Source organism: Pleuronectes platessa, chromosome 20 (assembly GCF_947347685.1).
Source record: "Pleuronectes platessa chromosome 20, fPlePla1.1, whole genome shotgun sequence".
Taxonomy (NCBI): domain Eukaryota; kingdom Metazoa; phylum Chordata; class Actinopteri; order Pleuronectiformes; family Pleuronectidae; genus Pleuronectes; species Pleuronectes platessa.
The window spans coordinates 20,230,186-20,249,060 of NC_070645.1; the positions used below are offsets into that span (position 1 = coordinate 20,230,186).

The 18,875-nt window shown below is 43.5% G+C and overlaps 2 protein-coding genes and 1 long non-coding RNA gene across 5 annotated transcripts in view; all 3 read right to left on the reverse strand.

The window, feature by feature from the left end:
* LOC128426224 (NACHT, LRR and PYD domains-containing protein 12-like) overlaps window positions 1-16,639 on the reverse strand; it is a 38,730-nt gene extending 22,091 nt beyond the window's left edge. The window contains exons 1-8 of the mRNA XM_053413086.1: window positions 16,590-16,639; window positions 16,370-16,489; window positions 15,708-15,922; window positions 13,637-15,491; window positions 12,925-13,098; window positions 12,214-12,387; window positions 11,670-11,843; window positions 9,796-9,969 (exon numbers count right to left, since the gene is read on the reverse strand). Of these exons, the coding sequence (XP_053269061.1) occupies window positions 9,796-9,969; window positions 11,670-11,843; window positions 12,214-12,387; window positions 12,925-13,098; window positions 13,637-15,491; window positions 15,708-15,922; window positions 16,370-16,489; window positions 16,590-16,639 (2,936 nt within the window). The remainder of the gene's footprint in view (window positions 1-9,795; window positions 9,970-11,669; window positions 11,844-12,213; window positions 12,388-12,924; window positions 13,099-13,636; window positions 15,492-15,707; window positions 15,923-16,369; window positions 16,490-16,589) is intronic.
* Window positions 146-6,156, reverse strand: LOC128425898 (LIM zinc-binding domain-containing Nebulette). 3 transcript variants are annotated; one of them, XM_053412736.1, is made up of 4 exons: window positions 5,995-6,156; window positions 5,574-5,678; window positions 1,208-1,338; window positions 146-340 (listed from the first exon to the last, which is right to left on the reverse strand). In XM_053412736.1, exons 3-4 carry the CDS (start codon window positions 1,298-1,300, stop codon window positions 164-166), a joined length of 270 nt encoding a protein of 89 aa, XP_053268711.1. In that variant the 5' UTR covers window positions 1,301-1,338; window positions 5,574-5,678; window positions 5,995-6,156; the 3' UTR covers window positions 146-163. The 3 variants fall into 3 exon arrangements, 1 of the variants encoding a protein (XP_053268711.1); XR_008333198.1 differs by lacking the exons at window positions 146-340; window positions 1,208-1,338 and adding exons at window positions 4,132-5,109; window positions 5,192-5,296 and having other exon boundaries at window positions 5,995-6,154; XR_008333197.1 differs by lacking the exons at window positions 146-340; window positions 1,208-1,338 and adding an exon at window positions 4,132-5,296 and having other exon boundaries at window positions 5,995-6,147.
* LOC128425900 (uncharacterized) lies at window positions 7,066-9,234 on the reverse strand. Its single transcript, XR_008333200.1, has 2 exons — window positions 8,204-9,234; window positions 7,066-7,852 (listed from the first exon to the last, which is right to left on the reverse strand). It is a non-coding gene; the product is annotated as an uncharacterized LOC128425900 (long non-coding RNA).
* Window positions 16,640-18,875: the final 2,236 nt, after the last annotated feature.

The window sequence follows — 18,875 nt, forward strand, 5'->3', positions numbered from 1 at the left end:
ACATCTGGAAGAAGAAAAAACCCAAAAGAGCGACTTCTGATTTGTTTTAACCAATGAAGGTGGATTTTTCTTTTTCATTTAAATTTCCACCCCCGCCTCCTCTCTCTCTCTCCCCCCCCCACTCTCTCTCTCCCCCTCTCTCTCTCCACACCTCCTCCCTCCTTCAGTTGCAACACTCCACGTAGTTGGCGGGCAGCATGCCGGACTGGCCGGTTCTCTGCACGGTGCCGTACATCCAGCCCTCGTCGATTGGCTGAGCGTTGACGATGACGTCCCCGTCCCTGAACGAGACCTCGTCGTGGTCCTGAGCCGCGTAGTCGTACAGCGCCCGGTAAACACGCTGAGAACAACCAGAGGAGACAGAGGTTATAGTTCCAGTCCGACTCCCCCTTCAGACCAGTGAGGACCAAGCTCTTTGTCCATATTCCACCTCCAGACTCTAAACATTGGACCTTTGATTCACCACCATGACATCCTGACCTAAAGCAACAGCTTTTGTTGATTTCCCAGAGAATGATTCATGGATCCTGACATTTTGAGAAACTGTAAAAATGTATAAATGTTTTCAATATGACAACAGGATCCCTTTAGGTTTGTGTTCATTACTTAAAGGTTCAGTCTGTAGAGTCCAGTGACATCTAGTGGTGAAGTGTCATGTTGCAGCTGAACACCACTCCCCTATATAAAGTATTTAAATATAAAGTATTCTAGGGTTAATACAACAACAATTTCAATAATTTAGATGAAACACAAGTAAAACATCTCTAGAATTATTTTAAATTCAGTTTCTGCCAAAAGATCCTTTCACCTTTTTCTTTTCCCTCTGGAAAGATCTTAAAACATTAAATGTGTTTTGACTTGACATAGAAAACTTCTTATTTGTATTTTCACGAGCAGAAGACAGAAACATTAAAGTGTTTGTAGAATGCACACAAATAGAATTTTCTCCACATATATTCTAGATGTTATTATATAATTTAAACATTTCAGTCCTGTTTGTTTTCTTTTCATCTTCAGTTGTTGAAGTGGAGCTCTGCTGTGTGACACCAGTCTCTGTAGTTTTTATTAAGTTTATTTCCTACGTGTTTGACTTCTGATCCTCGTCATGATTTTAGATTCTTTTCCTGACGATTCTACTTCGTCTCTGAACTCTACGACTAAAAAGAGAAAACACCACAAACGAGGCGTCCTGTGATTCAGCAGGTACCATGGTGGCTGAGTGCGGGGGGGAGGTGACGGATCTGACAGAGGACATGCTGGTTTGATGCATGTAGCCGTGATACTGCTGCTGCTGCTGCATCTGGACGCCCTGATGGTACGCTCCTGGAAGGACGGGCGCTGGACGAGAGAGAGAGAGAGAGAGAGAGAGAGAGAGAGAGAGAGAGAGAGAGAGAGACAGAGAGAGAGAGAGAGAGAATGAGTCAGTTTAAAAAGTCTTTCCTGCACCGACAGTTTAAACCTGACCTCCCTCCTGTGACGTGTGTGTGATTCCAGCTGTTAAACAACATAAACACACACAGTGAACTTCACACCAACCTGCAGAGACACAAAGTGAATTAGTCCGTTTGATTTGTGGATTAGAGACAGAACGGAAAACCACGACCGAGCGTCAGAACATTCAGAGAGTTCAAGAAGGAAGTGATCATGATTCTGTGGGTCCTGTTAGAAGGTGAATATCAGAAGTTCAGTCCGTCTGTTAAAATGATGAATGAGCAGCTTCTTGTTAAAATCTACTTTAGTGTCATAAATATCTAAATCATTGATGATTTGTCTCATCAGCTCCGTGGATCCTCAGATCAGGACTTTGAAAAGAGAAGAACTGAGTCTGTTTGAAGACAGAACCAAACAGAACCAGGTAGAAACTCCAGAGAGCAGAGCTGAGCTTACACATTAAAACTTATATCTCAAAATGTTTAGATGATATAATACTCCAAATATTACGAGAATGAAGTTGTAATATTACGAGTTTATTCCTGAAATCTAAGTTTTATTATTATTAAACATGGAGCTGACACTCAGCCTGGAGTTATGAGAAGATCAAGATTTGACTTCCACTTGGAGAAGAACTTATTTTGTCCTTCATGGTATTGCTTTGTCCAATTTTCTCAAAATCTCAGAATTTCTATTTTCTTAAAAATGGCCCAAATACTCTGTCGTATTAAAATTTTTTAATTATATCAATATAATATAGTATATATCCACATGCATCCTTTTTATATTCATATTGTATAATATACTATTGTGAATTTATACCTTTTATAGCTGTACATATATAAATACTAATGAACACCATCCTTGTGTAGTCATCTTGTGCCTCTGCGCTTATTTCTATACACTATACAAGATACTGATCTGATCCTACACATAGAATGAACACAACAGTGTGCTCACGTGTGTCTGTCAGTCGGCTGTGTGTGTGTGTGTGTGTGTGCGTGTGCGTGTGCGTGTGTGTGTGTGTGTGTGTCTGTGTGTGTGAGCGGACAGAAAGATACCGGGGGTGTCAGCGCTGCTGCCGTCCCAGAGGTCAGAGGTCAGAGAGCTGACAGACTGAGCCTGGCTGTGGGAGAGAGACTGCTGCGAGTGCTGCCGGCTCAGGCTGCGGCCTGCCCGCTCTAACAGCCACCAGGGGGCAGCACCAGGTGGAAAATAACAACAGCCAACAGGACACAGACAGAAACAAGGACAGGGGAGAAGAAGAAATAAATAACAGTGAGTCGACAGAAATCAAAATCATAACTACAGGAAAACAGATGAGCTCCAGCACATGGACACGTCTCTGAAGGAAAAGATCAAGTTTCCTGAAGTCAGAGCATCAGACTGAGTTGAGCTCTCGTGAGTGTTGGGGCATCAGGGTGGAGAGTGTGTGATCACATGTGTGTTCATGCTTTGAGATACTCACACAACACCTGTTAGAAGCTGCTGGTTTCCAGTCTTTTCATTGATTTAGTTGACAGTAGGGTTAGATGTTTAAAACTAAAACTGCTTGAAAACATCTCTTGGTTCTAGATATAAAAATCTGCAGCTTTTTAAAAGATTATTTTGATTAGATGCAGATCCAGATAAAAATCTGAATCCAGTGAATTTAAATGTGGTTTCATAATGAGACTGTTGAGGGACGAGCTCCCAGGGACGTTCTAGTTGGTGAGTTAATCTCTTACAAAAGAGATTGTGAATTATTAATAAGAATTGAAAAGGACTTTTATACGTGTGTTAATTCAAACAAAGGGTTTGCAAACACAAAACACACTTTAAGCCTGGAAACATGATTAGTGTTTCTTATTCTAGCAAACGAGGGGGAGTCAGGTGATCTACCAGACATCCTGCGGAGGCTCTTGGACTGGACGTTGTCCTCCAGAGGGTCAAAGTCAAATATGGAGCCTGGGTCTGTCCTCCACACCTTCAGGTCTTCAGAGAGGTGGGGAAATCCATGAGTGTGTGTGAGTGTGTGTGTGTGTGTGTGTGTGTGTGTGTGTGTGTGTGTGTGTGTGTGTGTGTGTGCGTGTGTGTTTGTGTGTGTGTGTGTGCACAGACTCTAACTCTCTGACCATGACATCATCAGGTGTCTCTGTTTAAAAGGCTTTTATTGTTAAAGATACTTAAATAAACATTAAAGCGTAAATTAGCTTTAAATAAACCGATCTTATGAAAACAGATGCTGATGATTTTATTTAAGTATCTCGCGCTCGCTCAAAGTCCTAGTGGTACTTGGCCTGATGGAACAAACAAATACACATTAGTGTCAAAGTTGAAATTACAAAGAGTTAACACACACACACACACACACACAGACACACACTCATCAGGGTGCATTCAGTCAGTGAGCAAAATAAACACACAGGGAATATTTTAGATTTTTTTATTATTACCAGTGATGCCGGTAACGCGTTACTCTAATCTGACCACTTTTTTCAGTAACGAGTAATCTAACGCGTTACTATTTCCAAACCAGTAATCAGATTAAAGTTACTTGTCCAAGTCACCTTGCGTTACTATTTCGGTATTTGTGGTTAACCCGCTGGGCACGTCCTGCGGCTGGGCGAGCAGTCGCCCCGTCGTCCTCCTCTCCACGCCGCCGGAGGCTCGGTGTGCGGCACGCCTAGACGTTTTTTTGGGGGGGAGGTGCTTGTCCGTTTAATTTACTAGTGAAATTCTGTATTGTCCTACATGTTATCTAGTGACATTTTATCACATCACTAGTTAACTAGTTGCGTGCGCATGTCGACTAGTAAGCAGTTTTGTCAAACTAGTAAGATGATAAAGTCAACTAGTGTAACCAAAATGCCAACTAGCTGGAAATAAAGCCCAACATGTCGATCAAATGTCTTACTAGTTGCGCACAGTCGTTCACTAGTTCTGAGCAAAGCTGAACTAGTTGAAGAAAATGGCCAACATGTAAGAAAAATGTTCAACATGCTCGGTCAGAGTCCCTACATGTTTTGTACAGAGTTGAACTAGTGAGACAAAATGTCTTCCACTAGTAAGCTAGTGAGGGAAACATCAGGGCCACTAGTTTACTAGTGGCTCTTTTTGGACCTTACTAGTTTACTAGTAAAAGAATGTGGCTGTGACTAGCTCACTAGTACGGCCAAAAAGACCCCAACTAGCTCACTAGTGGACTTTTAGGCTCCACTAGTAAGCTAGTGAGCCATTTTGAGCCTCACTAGTTTACTAGTAAGGTTTAAAAAGTGTGACTAGTGGACATTTTGGCTCTTACTAGTTAGCTAGTGACTCTCTTTAAGCCGCACTAGTTAACTAGTAAGGTCAAACAAACCCGAACTAGTTTACTAGTGGACAATTATGCCTCACTAGTTAACATCAGGCCCACTGAGGGTATTATTATATTATATTATGAACAACTAATCTGACTAATGTGTGGAGGTCAGTGTATGTTGATCTGCTGCAGAATTTACTATCGCCAGTAGATGGCAGTGCTAAATGACCTGAGAAGCTTTTCTTTACTACTTTGCAATTGAAAACTTGCCATATACAAAGGAATAAGGCAATGACTAAATTAGTTATAACATACTGCGTTCACTGTTCACAGGAATTACACATCTGTTAACATCCAGAATGTCCTCTCATGAGCCTGGAGTCCCAGCTGTACCGCAGCTAGAGGGCGCCAGAGGGCTGCGTTAGATGGGAGTTGTTGTTCAGAGGAAAGTGAATGTGTGTGTTTGGAGCTCGTCCTCACTGAGCTGATGTGTCGCTGGTTGGCTTTGACTCGTTTCATCTCTGGAGTTTCACACAAGTGACTGTAACTTCCCTTCAGCCGCTCAGCCTCGTCCTTATACTTCTTCTACACAGACACACAAAGTTGTGTACAGTTTTTAACTTTGACACACGCACCTCATGTTGTGTTCCTGTTATACCAGAGTCTGCAGCTGAAGGATTGGATGACTGGAGGCTGTGGTTTCAGAAACTGATTCAAGAACCAAGTTTTAAAGGTTCATTCCCCGAAAATACTCAAACTTTGATTTGTAATCTCTTTTAATTGATACAGTAAAGATTATTGATTTACAGTGTGTGTGCAGCCAGTCGCTGTGTTTCTGTTATGCAGGACCCCCCCCACAGACCTGACTGTAGACGTCTTTGAGGTAGGAGGCGTGCAGCAGCTCAGGAGTGTCGGTCACTGTCCCGTAGGAGGTTTCATGGAGCTGCTCTGTCTGCTTGTAAACCCTCTGTGACACACAGACACACAAACACACAAACACTAGCAACTTCAGCTCTTTGGGCCTCAAATGGATGTTGTTCCGTCTTATTCCAGAGTGTGGTCTTTCAGTTTGAGAGCAGGACTTATTCATATTCAGAGATTGTAATGCTTTCACTCTTAACCCTGCGCTTGCACTCAAACAGCCCCTGCTTACATCTGCTTGTGTGCTTACACTCAGATATTTTGTTGCTCACTCTCCCGCTACACAAACATGAGACACACAGCCACCCAGCCGGATGCAGTCAGACTTGTTATTCTCTCTACACGTGTGGGGTGTGTTTTACCTGGTTCAGTATCTGAGTGGCGTTTCGAGCCCTCAGCAGCTCTGGCGTCTCCTCCAGGCCATGGCCAGATAAGCCACGCCCCTTCACTTCCTGTTCAAAGTCTTTCCTGTCCTCCTTCTACACAAAGTGAAGGAGTGAGTAACGAGTAATTACTCACGTTGTGGGGACCTAGATGTGTTTACACAGTGACTTATGGGGACCTGTTTTCTTTATGGGAACAAAAAGCAAGTCCTCATAATGTAAATCATCCCGGAAATCAACGTGTGTGTGTGTGTGTGTCTGTGTGTGTGTGTGTGTGTGTGTGTGTGTGTGTGTGTGTGTGTGTGTGTGTGTGTGTTACCTCGCTCAGCAGACTGCTGGCATGACAAGCTGTCAGGTATCCAGGTGTTTGGTCAATGTCCATCAACACTTTACATTAATAAGTTAATAAATCTAATCAGATCTACAAACTGTTTCTACCTCAAGTGGTCGTAAGAAAGAATCCGTCTGAACATGTTAACAAGTCAGTTACTACACACTGAACTGGATTAACACCATTACATTCACAGTATGTTTAGAATGTGTTCTTTTGACATTTCAATGTTATACTTGATATTGATTGTATTGCATTGTATGCATATTATTTTCCCTGTGTATGTTGGTGAAGCATATGGTTGTGCTGTGCTAATGCCATCCAGCAACTCACTGGTTTAACTGAGGTGTAACATAGGAAAGTAAAACTAGATGTTTAAATAGGCCTAATTCAAGATACAGTCTCCATCTGGTGGTTGTTCTGAGGTGGTGGTCGAGAACGTACAACAAGAATCTTCATCTAGGTTTGTATAAAACGTCCTCGGGTCAGTTTTCTATTAAATATGGTAAAATGTTTATGAAACAGTTTCCTCATTGACTTAAAGATGCTCTGCTCTTCATCGACGCTTCTTCATACTGTAAATGTCTCTTGTCACTTTTCTTCTGCTTGTTTCCATTATGTCAAACTGGTGATTTTGTTCTTTTACCTGCACCAAGGACGAGATGTTTCCACCAGTTTGTTTGAAGAGGAAAGAAAAGCTGAGTCATGATTCCAGTGAAGTCGGTGGAAGGATGTTTATTGAGCATTAAAGCAGAGACAAGTAGAAACAGAACTTTTCTCTCTGAGATGTTTTTCTTCTCGTTACATCTGGTTTGTCACAGAGGAAATGATCCATGTGTTTGACTCATAGACTGAATATAAAGGCTTTGACTGGGATGTGCTGCTGTTATACTGCAGCGCCACCTGTGGGTCAAAAGTAGAAAAGACACCACCGCTCTGCACCTGATGCAGAAATGAAAATGTCCCATTTTTAAGTCCAGAGTTTTGATCTTTTGTGTTAAAGACAAAACTCTGATTTAAAACTCAAAGTGATTTGATTGTGTTGAACTTTGTGTTGAACTAAATCAATTTGTGACGTGAATCCAGGAACTTTAAGATCATAAACAAACAGAATGTGGTTCTACACACATGGAGACAGACTGAGGGACAAATGTGGAACAGAATAAAGGAAACACATATATGTGACTCTTTATAGAGGGGTTATATATTCTGCTTGTGTTGTGTCATGTCAATAAACACATTCTTCATGTGAATAAACACAATCGGTGTGGAGGGCCATCTAGTGGTGAAAATACATATTACAACCACCTCCTCTGATTCCTCTGGAGCTCTGTCTCCACTCTGCCTCCCAGTAACAAGGCCCAGTCAGAGCCACTCTACACACAAGCTGCTGCTGCTTCAGCCTCTGGATCCTCAGGACACAGCTCAGCCTCCGTCCACACACACTGTCCTCTTCACACTCAGCTACACTCAGACTCAGACTCAGACTCAGACCCCACCTTCCACCTGTTGAGAGAAGAAGACATCAGTGTCACAGAGACTCACTTCATCAGCTGTGAGTCAGTGATGCAGCTCATCCAGTAGAAAGAGCAGCAGGGACTTCAGTCCTGTTCAGAGGTGGAGCAGCTTCCCCTCTGCTTCATGTTCACGTGTTGGAATGAACACGCTAAGAGCTCAGTGTGTGTCCTCTGCATGTCAAAGTGCAGAGTGGACACCTGAGAGGTGGATTTACTGCTGTTACAGGTGAAGCCATGTTTCACTGTGTGTTGATGAACATCTGCTTCTGACAAACTGGGACCAGAGGAGACAGATGGACCTCAGCAGAGGTTCTGCTCTGTATAAAGAGCTCCTGGTTACCATGTGATGAGGAGAGGCTTCAGTCCCACTGATCTCAGAGCTGTGACAAAGATCCACCTGATCAGTTCTTCACTGATGAAGTGAGAGGACAAACTGTCTCAGATCAGATGAAGACGACACCGTCTCTGTCCCTCGTGTGAGGCTGTCAGTTGTGGTCCAGCTTCATTTCCTGGTCACATGAAAACAACAACAACTGTCGTCTTCACGTCAACTCAGTCACATGATCCCAAGCAGCTTGTGGCTCGTCTGATTGGCTGACTGTTGTCTCTCTGTGTCTCTGTCCAATCCTGACGTCTGTCCTCATTGTCCTCTCACAGCTTCACTGAGGAAACACTGAGGCCTGAACTACGAAGACACTTCAACATGTCCAGGAGATCTTTCTGAGATCAGCTCAACTGAACCTGACACACACAGTCAGGCTAAGTGGTCACATGACGCTGGTTATCAACTCGTTAAGTTAACTCAGGTTTTCCTCATCGAGATCTGAGCGTGCACATAAAAGGGGCGGGGTTTACTGTGTATGACCAATCACAGACATGGACAGTTTGACTGACAGCAGAGCCTCATATTTCACAACCAGGATCAAACTGTTCTATAATAAAAATCAGAGGAGAAAGAACACATGATCCAGAATAAAAGAAACTCAGTCACAGCTGCTAAATGCAGGAAGAACAGTTGGTAAAACATCTGGATCGTGTTAATGTGTAAGTTACAGCGCCCCCTGGTGGCATCTGGTAAAAATATATTACGTGACCACGACATAATAACGTTTGTGAACAAGACAAATAACTCGAGGCCACGAGATCTGAATCTGTTGTTTACTAACAAGATGAGTGGAAGAGAAAAAGACACTCACCGTCTCTGAGGACATGGTGATTTACCTGGTTAAGAAGTGGACGAGCTTTGTAGGACTGAAAAAACTAAACCTGAAGTTAACCTGATAACCACAAATCCTGCTTGGTAGCACAGACCCTGGATCTGTGATACTGACTGTGTTTAGTAAAATACTGATGAAAGCAGCGTGGACTGACTCCAACCATCTACTGACCTCAGAGTCTCCAGTCGACAGGTTGGACTCTGCTGTAGATCAAGCAGCTCCTTCACTCCTGAGTCCTGCAGGTCGTTGTCACTCAGATCCAGTTCTCTCAGATGAGAGGGGTTTGACCTCAGAGCTGAAGCCAGAAAAGAACAGCTGATCTCTGACAGACTGCAGCTCTTCAACCTGGATAAAGAATACAACTTAACTGTAAATTAAACTGGGTTCATATGTGAAAATAACAGATACATATTCAGACTCATAACATGGAAGATAAAAATGAAATCAGACATGTTGGACTAAAAACGAGTCCTGATTCAGTACAAATAGATTATTTGGACCCGGTCTCTGTCCTGCAGATCAGTTTAGGAAATCCAGAACTAAACTCAGTGTTTTAACAAGTAGCTGAATATTTAAAATGTCACAGATTAATTAATGAATGGATTCAAGTTATTTATTAAGAGGAATTATGTTAAATTAGAATTAAATTAGACAAATTGTGTATAAATGCTGCTTTATAGATATGATATCTACAAAAGTCACTCAGTGAACTGACCTCAGAGTCTCCAGTCGACAGGTTGGACTCTGTAGAAAACCCCACAGCTCCTTCACTCCTGAGTCCTGCAGGTCGTTGTTACTCAGATCCAGTTCTCTCAGATGAGAGGGTTTTGACCTCAGAGCTGAAGCCAGAGAAGAACAGCTGATCTCTGACAGACTGCAGCTCTCCAACCTGGATAAAGAATAAAACTTAACTGTGAAAATAAAGGACTTTGACTAAACATCACTGTCTCTGTTTTCAGACCTGAAGTCTGAGTCAAGTTGTTCTGGACATTTTCTGGATCTTTTCTTTTCAGCCTCCTAATAAAGTTTCTGAGTGAGTCCATGTGAGAATAGAGCAGGTGAATGTCCAGAGGATTCACAGAGAGCGAGTGGACGTGTTGATGAGGTTTCTAACACGTGACGGACGTGAAATTGGAAGAACACAAATATCTCAGGATGAAGAAGAGGAGCCGGACACGTAGAAGACAAAGACGTCAACTTGGAAACACGAGGAGATTCCAGATCTTTTGGTGATGAGGGCGGACGCCGGTGTGGATGAGCTGTAAACAACAACACTGATCTTTCCACAGCAGGATTTATACGTCATGTCCCGCCTCCTGCTGCTCTACAGGCTCCGCCTCTGGCTGCTCCACCCGTTCTTCACATGTGAAAGTCAAACTCCAAAATGTCCAGACACTATTTTACAGAGTTCATGACTGAAAAACAGCTTGAAAGTCCTCGTGTCCTCGGGGTTCAGTTGTTTGTAATGTGTAACTTCACCACTAGATGTCTCTAAATATCTTGCTGGACATGTTCAGGAGTCGTACACGTGGACAAGTGGACTACGTTCACATGTACGACACCTGGAGACGTCACTAACTCCTTCACAGTGAACCTGTAACTTAACATAACTTAACGTAACCATGGTTATCATGGAGATATGTGTTTAGGCTCCGCCCCTCGTCTGAATGTTCCCACATGTTCCTGTTGCTGTGAACGAGTCGGACCCGGACAATCTCCTGCTGCTGCTTCAGCTCCAGAAAATGTCCGACCCACTTGTCAGAACATGTTCCACAGTTGATGTGTGAAAGGGCGAGCAGTTCTATGATCATGTTTTCTTGAAGTGGAGATGATCTGAGCAGCAGTTGGACCAGTTGAAAGTGGTGCAGGGAGCCTGCGGAACACGTGTGTACAGGGCGGGACAGAGATCTAGTGGTGAAAAGATAAAGGCATGGACGACCCCGTGTAAGTCCTGAAACCAGAAGAAGGGTTTCATGTTGGAAATTAACCCAAAGTGGAAGAAACAGGGCTGAAGAACTTGGTCCTAAAAATAAAAGACATAAAATATAATCAACTTGGACTCTGGACCCTGAGCCCAGTCCCAGAACACCAAGGACCACAGGGACAAGTCCTGGTTATCTTCCACAGAAACATCACATGGACACATTGTCCAGCATTGGATTGTTTCTCTGTCAGTAAAACTTCAGTCACATTGAGCCTGACTCGGTCCTCAGCGCTCATTCTACAAACATCTCTCAGCTCAGTATCAGTGTTCACTGTTAGGAACACATGTTCTGACCTTTGACCTTAAAGCTCCAGTGGAAGATTCAGGTGAAAGGATCCATTGTTAGAAACTGAAGAGAAAAGAATCCGAGAGATGTTTTCAATAGTTTCCTCTGAATTATAGCAATTGTTGTTTTCTTTAATTTAGAATGAGACATTTCTATTTAAATACTATATATTTAAATACTGTATATTTACATACTTTATATTTACATACTTTATGAATAAATACTACATATTTACATATTTTATATTTACAGACTTTAGAATTAAATACTTTATATTATATTTAGAGTGAACCTTTAACATTAAAACATGATGTCTGACCACAGAGTCTTCAGTCGACAAGTTGGACTCTGTAGAAAACCACACAGCTCCTTCACTCCTGAGTCCTGCAGGTCGTTGTTATCCAGACCCAGTTTTCTCAGATGAGAGGGGTTTGACCTCAGAGCTGAAGCCAGAGAAGAACAGCTGATCTCTGACAGTCTGCAGTTCCACAACCTGGATAAAGAATAAAACATAACTAAATTAAAGTGAATTCATGTGTGAAAATAACAGACACATATTCATCTCAGCACAGACTCATAACATGAAGATAAATATGAAATCAGTCATGTTCGACTAAAAACGAGTCCTGATTCAGTACAAATAGATTATTTGGACCCGGTCTCTGTCCTGCAGATCAGTTTAGGAAATCCAGAATTAAACTCAGTGTTTTAACAAGGAGCTGAATATTTAAAATGTCACAGATTAATTAATGAATGGATTCAAGTTATGTGTGAAGAGGAATTATGTTAATTAAATGAGACAAATTCTGTATAAATGCTGTTTTACAGATATGAGATCTACAAAAGTCAGTCAGTGAACTGACCACATAGTCTCCAGTCGACAGGTTGGACTCTGTAGAAAACCACACAGCTCCTTCACTGCTGAGTCCTTCAGGTTGTTGTAGCTCAGATCCAGTTGTCTCAGATAAGAGGGGTTTGACCTCAGAGCTGAAGCCAGAGAAGAACAGCTGATCTCTGACAGACTGCAGTTCATCAACCTGGATGAAGAAATATGAATATTAGAATGTGTCCTCCTGTTGTTGTGGATCGTCATCATGTCAACACAGACTCTCAACATGCTGCTGACCTCAGTCCAGTCTGTGACCTGAAGATAAATATCAGATCAGACATGTTGGACCATTGTTTCATTCATCAGCTTCTTCTCTGTGTGTTGGTCACTGAGCAGGTTTGTGTAATTAAACACAGTTTAAAGTAGGGATGGCTCCTGAAAGTCACTTCCTGTTTGTTTCTATACTTATCAACTGTCCAACGTGTTTCAATAAGAATGTGTCTTATTTTGAAAACCTGAGGAGGACGAGTGCTCGGCCTCAGTCCACATGTTATTTACTGACACTTTCTTAGTGATCAGGAGCAGGTGAGTGCAGGTGAATGGAGTTGATGAGGTGGACGTGACTGACTGGCTGGGTGAGTGACAGATGACTGAGGGACAGTGAGCAGAGCAGAACTGAGACAATTTAAATAAATAATGACCCAATAAGAAAGAAAGTCGGAAAAGTGAAGAGGGATTTAAGGACCTCAGAGCCTCCAGTCGACAGTTTGGACTCTCCAGTCCAGAACACAGCAGCTTCACTCCTGAATCCAGCAGCTTGTTCTTACTCAGATTCAGTTCTCTCAGATGTGAGGGGTCTGACTTCAGAGCTGAGGCCACGACTTCACAGTGAGTCTCTGAGAGTCGACAACCATCGAGTCTGTATTTAAAGAAAATATCTGTTAGAATTAAATCAGAAAACACAACATTCATACAAAACGTGATCATGTGACCCTCACCCTGGTAAATCCCCTCTTTGCCTCATGAACATGTTAAAAACTCCTCAAGAGAATCCTTTCAGATTTGGTTCAAGCGTTCATTCAGACTGACAGAGGAACTCATTCAATTCAGGGGATCAAAGGTCAAAGGTCAAGGTCACACAACATGTTCATGGCCTCTTGAAGTCTCAGGTCTGTCTTCGGGGGATTTCTTCACATTTTGATCAGTTGGACTCAAAGATAAACTTATTACCTCATATTATTGTGAATGCGACATGTCAGGAACCTGGAAGGACAGACACTGCACTGGTTTGTGGTGGCATACAAACGTAGGGTGGGAACTCATACACACACACATATACACACACACACACACACACACACACACACACACACACACACACACACACACACACACACACACACACACACACACACGCTCCACTGATTGAACATGTTATTAATCATGTCTGGACTCACCGGGCCTTCCTGCAGTTCCTCACAGCTGGGATCAGTCTCCATCGACCCTGGTTTGATGTGTTGAACTTCTTCAGGTCCAACTCATCCAGAACCTCCTCTGACATCTGCAGCATGTAGGCCAGAGCTGAGCAGTGGATCTCAGAGAGTTTCTCCTCTGATCTGTTCTCTGACGTCAGGAACTGTTTCATCTGCTGATGAACTGAGTGGTCGTTCATCTCAGTCAGACAGTGGAAGATGTTGATGCTTCTGTCAGGAGCAATGTCATCACTCTGCATCTCCTTCAGGTTGATGATGACTCTCTGGATGATCTTTGGATTGTTCCCTGTCCGACCCAGCAGGCCTCCTAAGACTCTCTGGATGATCTTTGGATTGTTCTCTGTCCGACCCAGCAGGCCTCTTAAGACTCTCTGGTTGGACTCCAGACTGAGGCCGTGGAGGAAGCGAACAAACAGGTCCAGATGACCATTTGTACTGGTGAGGGATTTCTTTATAGTTCTCTTCAGGAGGTCATCCAGGGAGAAGGTACTGTCTGTGTCCCCATATGTTCCCAAGAAGTTGTTGAGTTCTTTTCGGTTCCTTTTGGTGTAACAGTGGAACATGTAGACTGCAGCCAGAAACTCCTGAACGCTCAGATGAACAAAGCAGTAGACTGATTTCTTGAAGATCACACACTCTCTTCTGAAGATCTCAGTACAAACTCCTGAGTACACCGAGGCCTCTGTGACATTAAGACCACACCGCTCCAGGTCTTCTTGGTAGAACATGATGTTTCCTTCCTCCAGATGTTTAAGCGCCAGCCTCCCCAGCTTCAGGAGAACGTCCCTGTCAGCCTCCGTCAGCTGCTGTGGACTCGTCTCATGTCCCTCACCGTACTTGTTGTTCTTCCTCTTTGTCTGAACCAGCAGGAAGTGTGAGTACAGGTCAGTCAGGGTCTTGGGCAGCTCTCCTCTCTGGTCTGTGGTCAACATGTGCTCCAGAACTGTAGCACTGATCCAGCAGAAGACTGGGATTTGACACATGATGTGAAGGCTCCTGGACGTCTTGATGTGTGAGATGATTCTGCTGCACAGCTCTTCATCACTGAATCTCCTCCTGAAGTACTCCTCCTTCTGGGCGTCAGTGAAGCCTCGTACTTCTGTGACCCTGTCAACACATGCAGGAGGGATCTGATTGGCCGCCGCAGGTCTGGAGGTTATCCAGACGAGAGCCGAGGGAAGCAGATTCCCCCGGATGAGGTTTGTCAGCAGCACGTTGACTGATGACCTCTGTGTGACCTCAGACACAAGCTCCCTGTGGTTGAAGTCCAGAGAAGGTCTGCTTTCATCCAGGCCGTCAAAGATGAACAAAGGTTTACAGACAGCGAGCGTCTCTGCTGTGAGCTTCTGTAACGCTGGATGGAAAACATGGAGCAGCGTGAGAAGACTGTGCTGCTGGTCCTTCACCAGGTTCAGCTCCCTGAACGAAAGCACAGCCAGCAGACCCACATCCTGGTTCTCTAAACCCTCTGCCCAGTCCAGAGTGAACTTCTGCACCGAGAAGGTTTTTCCAACGCCAGCGACGCCGTTGGTCAGGACGACTCTGATGCTGCTCTGCTGGTCAGTGGAGGCTTTAAAGATGTCGTGGACCTTGATGGGAGTGTCGTGGAGGATCTTCATCTTGGAAGCCGTCTCAAGCTGCCTCACCTCATGTTGAGTATTAACCTCTTCACTCTGTCCCTCTGTGATGTAGAGCTCAGTGTATATCCTGTTGAGGAGGGTTATACTTCCTGTTTCATCACTTCCTTCAGTCACATGTTCACATCTCCTCCTCACACTGAGCTTATGTTCATCTGAAACCTCCTGCAGACCACGATCTGCTGAAAGACAAGAAACAACGTGAGAGACAGAGAATCTGAGAATCTGCTGATTGTTTTCATCAGATACAGAAAAACTACAGAAAATAAAAGCTTTTTAACTTTGTGCTTTTCTAACGATGTTAAATGTTGATGCTGTTTGAAGGAACAAAATAAAACCACATGTGCTGTTGTCAGAAGTGAAGACATCAGCAGACACATGTACAGTACTGCTCTGACCGGCTGTCTGAGCTCCAGCTCCTGTTCTGGATCTTTGTCCACACTGGGGACAGGAGGAGTCTCCTGAAGAACCAGACTGGTCCCAGTATGAGGTGATGCACTGTCTGCAGAACCAGTGTCCACAGCTGGTGGAGACTGGATCCTTCAGGACGTCCTGACACGAAGCACAGCAGGACGACTGCTCCTCCTCAGAAACATGACTCCTCTTCCTCTCCCTGTGAAGACATGTCCTGATAACTCACATGTCACAGTCACAGGTTGTCATCACTTCTGTCAAGGAGGTTTTGTTTTCACCCAGTATGTTTGTGTGTCGGTTGGTTCGTTAGTGGGATTATAAAAAACAACAGATTACCAGTGAACCTGGTGGAAGGTTGTGGTCTGTGAACCAGATCGGGGGGGTCCTCTTTCACATACAAGTTCAGAGGACTGATGTTTACCAGTGCTCTGATGTGTTTGGTGCAGATCCAAATCAAAATGAGTCTCTAGTGGATTTCAAAGTGGTTTCATAAGGAGCGTGTTGGTTCTTGGTGGAGGTCTGAGCTCTTTGAGTGATTCTGAGAGATTAGTCACCAACTTCAATGAAGCTGTGTCCTAATGCAGGGGCCACACTAGAGGAAACTAGATCCTCATCAGAGCAGGTCCCAGTAGAAACAGTCTCTTACTCTGTGTGTGAGGGTCCAGGTTCATTACTGAAGAGTAGAGGCTGTCTCATGGACCAGTCACTCTTCAGAGACAGACATCTGGACCCTGGAGACTCTGCTCTCAGTCTGTGGTCCTGACCTCTGCAAACACAAACATGTTTTTATTCAGAACACATCATTCACTGGTTCATTCTCTGAGGATTCAGTTTGGAGGTTCACATGTTTGTAGCAGGTCTCTTACTTTGTGTGTGAGGGTCCAGGTTTATTACTGAAGAGTGGATGAGGTCCCATGGACCAGTCACTCTTCAGAGACAGACATCTGGACCCTGGAGACTCTGCTCTAAGTCTGTGGTCCTGACCTCTGCAAACACAAACATGTTTTTATTCAGAACACATCATTCACTGGTTCATTCTCTGAGGATTCAGTTTGGAGGTTCACATGTTTGTAGCAGGTCTCTTACTTTGTGTGTGAGGGTCCAGGTTCATTACTGAAGAGTGGATGAGGTCCCATGGACCAGTCACTCTTCAGAGACAGACATCTGGACCCTGGAGACTCTGCTCTCAGTCTGTGGTCCTGACCTCTGCAAACACAAACATGTTTTTATTCAGAACACATCATTCACTGGTTCATTCTCTGAGGATTCAGTTTGGAGGTTCACATGTTTGTAGCAGGTCTCTTACTTTGTGTGTGAGGGTCCAGGTTCATTACTGAAGAGTGGATGAGGTCCCATGGACCAGTCACTCTTCAGAGACACACAGCTGAACCCTGGAGACTCTGCTCTGTCCTCTTCCTCCTCATAACCACTCATCTTCAGTCTGAGAAGAAAAACACTGTGAGCTCAAAGGAACCAGCACACACACACACACACACACACACACACACACATACACACACACACACACACACACACACACACACACACACACACACACACACACACACACACACACAGCAGTTATACAACTTTATCTGTTCATTGCACAATATTCACATTAATATTAATTCATATTTACAGCATCTGTTCAATCTTTATCTTCTCAGTTCATCAATGTTCTGCAGAGTTCTGCTACTGCAGCACAATGTTTTTTACAAAGGCTTTGACTTGAATATGTTCATAATTATGAATATTACCTTGTATATAAGCACATATTGACCATTAGTTCTCCAGCTGTCAGTCACTCACTTCCATTGTGTGTGATGAGGACTGTGTCTGTAGGAGTGAGACATGTGACCTCAGGAGGCCTCAAGTACTTCAATCAATCACTCAATTATTCAGCCAGTTGCAGCCATTTTAATTAAGTACATATAAATTAAATTAATATAATTTATGTCTCAAAGGATGCAGGAGTTGTGCTATTGTACAAGAACAATAATAAAGTGACCTTTCATGTAATATTGGTCTATGTAATTTGTAAATCCACCAATAAATCTGCAGAGCCAAAAAGAACCATTGAATAAAAAAGTACTTTTGCAACTCGAGCATTTCCTGATCTACACTCAGACCAATAAAATGAATCAATACAAGCTTGTAAAAGTTCATGTGTCCTTCAACCCCCGGCCACTAAGAGAGGGAAACTCAACATCTAGAATCATGTTCACGTCATAGAGGATGGAAATGAATTACAGAACTTTATAGACAGTAACACTGAGAGCACATCAGTCAGCAGCTTGAAGCAGCCTCTGTATCTCCACTCAGTTCTATGGCTTTGTGCCCAAATGAAGGTCAAACACAAGCTCTTCAACTTTATATTCACTTTAAAACTCACACAAAACCAGTATGAAGTTATGTGTGTGTGTGTGTGTGTGTGTGTGTGTGTGTGTGTGTGTGTGTGTGTGTACCTGGCTCTGCAGGTCGATGTTCCTCACACCTCAGCCAGTGAGTCCAGAGCTTTACTGGGATCCACAGTGAAGACTCTCGACTGGCTGGTGACCACTGCTGTAACGTATGATGGTGAAAACACGTTGTGTTATTAAACACTTGATGAACAGATGAAGATAAAAAGTGAAGCTGTGAGTTAACTCTGTTAATTAGTCCTTTGAAGGCTCTTTGATCCAGACCTGCTGTTCACATCTGTCTCTGGGATCCGATCACATGACTTCCGTCACCAGGTGTGAACTGACAAACTTAGAGTCATGTGATCAGCAGACGGATGTTAACAGCAGGTGTGAGAGTGAGACAGTGAAACTTTCAGAAAGTTGTGTTCACACTCACCTGCTCACTTTCCTTCCTTCTGCTCGTCCAGGTGAAAATGGAGTCTGACCGCTCCCTGTTCTCAGGCTCCTTCTCCCTGTTGAACCAGTTCACTCTTGAAAACAACCAGTTCAAAGTCCAGTTCATACCCATGAAGATTAAATGGGTTCGAAGTTCATGTTTTATTTTGATGTTATGATGTAGATAACAAACTTATGATCATGTATTCAGTTAATAATGGAGGGTGTGGGATCATGAATCCAGATCTTCACTTTAACACTGAGTCCTGACTGGGAGCGTCTACTGGGACTGAGCCGGACAATGTTCACTGGTCC

Excerpts from the sequence above, each read along its gene's own strand:
- LOC128425898 (XM_053412736.1), bottom strand. The coding sequence starts at position 1,300 with ATGCAGCAGCAGCAGCAGTATCACGGCTACATGCATCAAACCAGCATG. Across the intron at positions 341-1,207 it reads CCCCGCACTCAGCCACCATG|CGTGTTTACCGGGCGCTGTA; the intron begins GTACCTGCTGAA and ends GGTTGTTCTCAG.